Genomic DNA, 6,475 nt, shown 5'->3' with positions numbered 1-6,475 from the left:
ACGGGTTACAATTATGTTAGTAGGGTGGGGAAAATAAGTAAGCAAACAAGAGAACCTAAGAAAACATTACAAATTATAGTTATATATTATTACTATTGCGCATATGCCGATAGTAAATTTGCAAAATGTAAGTCATTCATTTGAAAAGCATACATACCATCCATGCATATATAATATAATATATATAGTCACGACTGTTGAACCAACCCTATACACTCTGTCAAAAAACATCAGGACGATAAGCTTAAGCTGTCTGCCCTCTAGATCCAGACTATTTTACAAACAATTCCAGTTAGCCATTTAAACGTCAAACAGCATTCATTCACACTGACAAGTAAAAGGATATATGACAACACATTGACGTGAAAAATCTCAGACAAACACCCCGGCCCCAATAAACCCAACCAACCAACAAACAATACAATAGAATTAGAGCGGCTAATCAACTTATCTACTTTTAATAACTGTACGTTAATAATAGCTAATTTCTTAAATTAAACAGTCCTTTTATTCTCTCCATACATTGATAATGACGGAGCTTGAAATTAAAATTTGCGATACAACCCCCTTATCTCCCCCCCCCCCCACTCGTTGCTCTCGATCCATGAGTTTATAATATATAAACATACCAAATGGTCTACGTTTCGTCCTCTCCATGTGCTTTTTACAGACCACATATTAATTGAAATTACCATAAACAATGACAATGAACAGGAAAAAAAAAAAACGTCACGAGATCACGTAAGTTAACAGCTGAATAAAAAAGGACCTTAGAAGAAGATCCATAGTTTTTATATACCATAAAATTTTGGTTAAAAACTCACCTTTGAAAACAAGACAAAGTCGTCATCGTCGTCTCGCTCCTTGGTATAGATAGTATGCGCTTGGCTTAGAAACTCACAACATTGCCATCAGGAAGTATAGCGGACCAACACTCAAGACTCTGTGTAACCATGAACTTTTATAGTCTGGATAATACAGTTAAGTGAGAATTACTCATTAACGTCGGTGGCAAAAAACAATAAAAAAGACCAGAGTGACTTCAACTTCATTCTATCTATACAAAAGGATGTTGCCGAAGTGAAGAGGAGCGTTCAAAAATTGAATGTTTATGGAAGATCAATCGACAGGATCATTGGAGCTGTTTCAGATTAGCTATTGTGTCGTACTATGGAAAGACACGGTTCAAATACATGGTAAAGGAAAACTCGTCCTTCAAATATCGATCAATTTGAATGACTCTCATCTTGGCAAAAGCTCTCAAATTTGAGTCTTTGCCCAAGATTTGGTTCATTGTTTGAATAGAAAATCGGCACAGTTCGATAAGACTGAAGACAGCTTTGAGAGTTATACAGATTAACAGATATATCCAGTCTGTTAATTTCGGCAATAATGCACAGTCTGAGTCAGTCAATACGAAGAAGAAAAAAGGGATCGTGTGATTATTTAGATAGATGATAAAAAGATACTGGTATCATCACAAATTACGTTGTCCATCGGGTTTAAAAAATATATTAAAACGCTTAGAATCTTATAAAATACACAGATTTGCGCATGATGTCAATTTGGTAGTTTTTTGTTTACTATTATTAATGCCATACTCCCGTTTTCCCATGATTTACTCTTCTTTAATCAATTCCTGCCGGACACCAGAAAGACATGTATTTAAAAATGTTGCCAGATAACTCGTCCTTCAAATATGGATCGATTTAAATGGCAAAACCTCGCGAGGTCCCAGGTTTGAGAGTTTTTGCTAAGATGAGCGTCGTTTAAATCGATCGATATTTGAGGGACTAGATTTCTGACCAAATATTTTGATACTTGTTCTTCCAGAGTACGACAGTTAACTGGTTAACATGGGCATAGAGCTCTTTTCTGCTTACTATATGTTTCCTTATGGTAATTGAATCTATCTGCTTTATTACAATAGGAAAAATCGTACCGGATATAAATCGCACCAACGGGAATTTTTAATGAACACAATAATTCTTCTTATTACTTTTTAATTTTTTTTCATCACACATCCATTATACACCGTCCAAAACAGTGTCATTTATTTAAATAAGCGCAAAAACATATTCTGTCTAGCTGAGGTAGGTTTCCACCTAATGTTTGTCTAGATGAACGAGCGTGATGTCAAACGCTCAGCCACGGCAGGACGACTCCCTGTCCGATGACTCGGCTTTGTCCTCTTCTCTCAAGTCGGAACTCAGTTCTCAGGTAAGACTAAGAGCAACAATAACCTCAATCAAGTAAGAACATCAAAGTATGACCCGATTGTGGATGAAGTTGAACTACTCGAAGCATACTCACAATACGCTCATGTCCGTTTACCAGATGGCAGAGAATCAACTGTTTCCTTAAGGCATCTAGCTCCTGTTTGAAATGAAAGGCAGATTGAACCCACGCCAGTTGGTACACCGGACGGTGCTAAAGCTTCTGATCTGGCCCTTGATAATCAGACAAAGTTGACCGTAGAGCCCGATGTTGTCACTGCTCCAGATCAAGCACCCGATGCTACCAACCTTGTGTCTGACAATACACCCGACTCGGTTTCTTTGCCAGAAACTCGTTCTCTGCCTGAACCGGTCTTCAAACCTGCCAAGACTCCCTTCATTAGAACGAGAAGTTATAATTCAAGAAGTGGACCCAAATAATGATACTGTTGGTTTGAATTTAAAGGCGCGGAGAATGTAGTGATTTTGGTTATATTTTGTATCTTGTACATCTAACGTTATGTTTTTCTCTTTTTGTTATAGATGCCTGCTTGTGTTAAAAGTTGATTAAAGCTTGAGAGAGAATGTTCAAAGTAAAATCTCCTTAGTCTCTTTTGTGATCCAAATCTACAACAATAATAATGATAATAATAATAATTTTCACGTCTACTATTTCACTTTGCAGGCATGTAACATCCTTTCAGAGCTTCGAGATCAGGAAGAACTTTGCGATGCTACCATCAGGGTTGCTAACACTACTTTTCCTATTCACCGAAACATCATGTCAGCCTGCAGCATCTACTTCAAAGAGATTTTCACGACGCAGGTGAGTTCTGCATTCTTAACCTCCTATGACAATTATAAGTTCTTATATATATATTTCATTTATATTCATGACTTCCAAGGCCTGCTTTCCGGTGATTCCATGCAATAACCCCCAAACTTCTGTCTTATATGTATATATAAATTAATACAAAATTATACTTACTTAAAATATTATAATGGCCCTACATAGTTAAGACTGGAGAATTTGGGTATTCGATACATAAAGTCAATACAAAAAATATCATCATTTCAGCTATTGTCCGAAATTAAAATTATTCGATATTCTTAATTACAGTAAACAACCTCTAAATACCTTGCGACGCGAACTTCTTAGTTTTATTCTAATTGTTGAAATTTGAATTTCCTTTAGGGCGGAGACCTTGTAAAATGGCTGTTTTTTTTAAAGCCGTTCATCTGTCGTTGAGTTACAGCCTTAAGAGAAACACCCCCCCCCCCCCGAAAAAAAAACAACAATAAAAAAAATACCAAAATAAACAACAACAACAAAAAAAAACCAGACAAACAAAACAAAAAACAACAAAAAAACAACAACAAAACAATACAAACAAAACAAACAAAAACAAACAACCCCCCCCCCTAAAAAACCCCCAAGAAAAAACAAAAACAAAAGCCAGACGTTTTTGTTGTCTATTTAGGGAATAGTAAGCAATTGGGACAAAATATGCAACGTTAAACCTGCCTCATAAAGGCCCTTCCAGTTCCACACCCAACAGAAAAATTCAAGCTCTTGTTTTTACTACGAGTATAGTTACTTTAAAAACTCAAATTGATCCAATCTATTTGCTAAAATGATGGTTCAATTTTCTTTGCACCTAGTCGACATCGCTTCCGGAGGTAAAAACAACTATTGGTTGCTTTGAACGTTGTTAAGACGAAGTCACGTTACGACTTTGGAACCCTACTGATAAGGTTACTTTCCTTTGTTCATCATTGCTCAGCTGCCGACTAATATAATAATATTTGGTGATATTTTGCTAGTGTATAATATGTTAATGAGTGAGTAGTTATAATCTTGTTATCAGTCCATCAAAATATTCCATATTATATAATCAACACCTACATTGTTCCTAATTTGAACTGTTATATTAATTACCAGCAGAACCCCAACACTTCGTTGTATATACACATCTGACGGTCTAAAAAAAATAACAAAGAATAGAATAACAGCATTTTCAGCTTGAATCACAGCATTTGCTGAACAGGTCGATTTAGGAGCTGCAGATCCTTTTGCAGTTGATGTAGGTGAATACCGCATTAGTCTCCCATGGTACCGCAAACGGTGCTGCCCTTTGTCACCTCCTTGTTTTTTCCCCATCTCCTTCTGCGTGACTGAATGCTGCTCTCCACAGTGAGTGTATTGGATTCAAGTTCGGAGGGGCGGATCTTGCCGGGTTTCAAATCTCTCTTTCATACATCCTTAAACCTGAAAAATTATCCGCTTGTTGTTCTGGTGCCTGTGGCGAGCTCACCGTACAGGGTGTCCTTTGGAATTCGGCCATCCTGCATGCGTACAACCTGAACGATCCAGCGTAGACATTCTTTGAAAACAGGACTAAAATGCTTGGGATATTATTTGCTCTGGCAGGCGCGTCTTTGTTTACAATAATAGAGACCTACCAAGTGAAAAGGGAGACTTTTTAAATAATGAAATCTAACAAGAGCAGTGAACTAGGAAATAAGAAATATAGATAGATATTCAATCTCTAGAGACATAATGAGAATGTCCCTACCGTCATTTCAAAATGGACAGTCTAGAGTTATGCCTGAATTTAATGGAACCTGGCTGTTCTGTGGGCAAATTGGATATAATAAGCGCGTATCATAGTGTTCCCGTTGATGGTCTATTAATTTGATTTCTGAAATGCTGCCATAATATCCAAGTTTACAGATATTTATTTTTACTTTTGGGGAATTAAAGTCAGTTCCAAGACTTTCACAAAAATGCTTCGACCCTTTTTGGAACATCTTAGACCGAAAATTTGCCTATCAATTATTTATACTGATGATTTATATTAACAAGGGAACTTTTATATAGCATAAGTGTAAAATGTAATATACAGTATAAAGATACCAAAATAAATATACGTTATTTCACCAAATTCTACAATTGTACCCACACAATGTTTCCATCATTTATTAGGATTTATTTGAGACCCGACAGTTGTGAGAGTGCCACTGTGTTGGTCAGGGAGTAAGTGGTGTGTTTGTACTTTGTATGGTGTCACTTTCAATTGTTATCTGAGTATTCGACGCAGTGACTCATGGAGTGTGTCAAGCTCAAGTAATCTTCCAGGAATAGATTTCTTAGATCTTTCCTGAACTAATTGATGAACAATGTCCGCGTTTTTCTGGTGTTGTTTGCAGTTTAGGCCGTCCGCCGTGTACTGCTTTCAAGGACGATTTTTTTTGTTCAAGTTTTGAATCGAACCATATTTATTGAAGTGAGAAAACTAACTTAGTTTTTGTGACATTAAGAAAATTGACAAGATAATTAATAAGGCAATGAATTATGCTCACCCAATTTCAAATGTGGAAGAACTGTTGAAATGATTTTGTCTTATTGAACTGGAGAAAGTTATGAAGCATGGCGATCACCCCCTTTTCCGTTCTCCACGAGAAGTCGTCAAGTAGGGAGAAGTAAGCTAAAACCGTGCAAATTCGGGTTGAAAGCATGAAAATTTGCATACAGATTACCAAGACCCATACAAAAACATACATCTGCCATAGAACCACTCTGGCAATCAATCATAACGTTTCGGTTTAAGGCCTTAGGTTTTCCATATTATAGCCATATTAGACAAGGGAAATAACTGAGTAAATACATATATTTTCTTCATATTCATTGTATTAGGAGAAATTGGGCTAAAACCGTGCACATTCGGATTGAAAGCATGAACATTGGCATACAGGTAGCTAAGACCATATAAATGACGCCTGCTCTAGAACCACTCACAATTTATCATAATAGTGCGTTTTTAGCACTTTTATTTTTTCCCATATAGCATTACTTATCCAAGGAAAATAACCACGAGAGGGCAATGCGCGTTTAATAATTTAAGTACATTGTTGACCATTTACAGTAGCTAACAAATGGCTTCGGGTGGGAACAGTACAGACAATTGACGTTTCGGCTACGTCTGATAAGTAATTAGAAAGCTACGCCTGGCCTGTAATCAAAAGATCTTAGGTTCGATCCCCAGTCGAGGAAGACTGATTTTTTAATATGATTTTCCCTCTCATTTTTCTGTCTTGCTTTGTCTGGCACTGTTTCATCTTTTCTTTTTCAAATCTTAATAGGAACAAAGAAGAATTGGGGTATTAAAATAATGGTAATTAATAAGACAAAAGTGACAATTGCAATGCCAATCTCTCCCCAGGATCTGTCATCTAAACATCACGAGCTGACTTTAACA

The 6,475-nt window shown here is 36.6% G+C and overlaps 1 protein-coding gene across 1 annotated transcript in view; it reads left to right on the top strand.

Annotated features, from left to right (window-relative positions):
- The first annotated feature begins 1,972 nt into the window (after window positions 1–1,972).
- The window catches only part of LOC144964817 (kelch-like protein 10), a 47,504-nt gene continuing 43,001 nt past the window's right edge, over window positions 1,973–6,475 (top strand). The window contains exons 1-3 of the mRNA XM_078899466.1: window positions 1,973–2,220; window positions 2,902–3,042; window positions 6,440–6,475. The exon at window positions 6,440–6,475 is cut by the window's right edge and continues 129 nt beyond it. Of these exons, the coding sequence (XP_078755592.1) occupies window positions 2,134–2,220; window positions 2,902–3,042; window positions 6,440–6,475 (264 nt within the window). The 5' untranslated portion in view covers window positions 1,973–2,133. The remainder of the gene's footprint in view (window positions 2,221–2,901; window positions 3,043–6,439) is intronic.

Source organism: Berghia stephanieae, chromosome 2 (genome assembly GCF_034508935.2).
Source record: "Berghia stephanieae isolate SIO BIC M18660-M18661 chromosome 2, UCSD_Bste_1.3, whole genome shotgun sequence".
NCBI classification, from domain to species: Eukaryota; Metazoa; Mollusca; class Gastropoda; order Nudibranchia; family Aeolidiidae; genus Berghia; species Berghia stephanieae.
The sequence above is the reverse complement of the archived record's forward strand: the minus strand, read 5'-3'. Positions and strand labels throughout refer to the sequence as shown.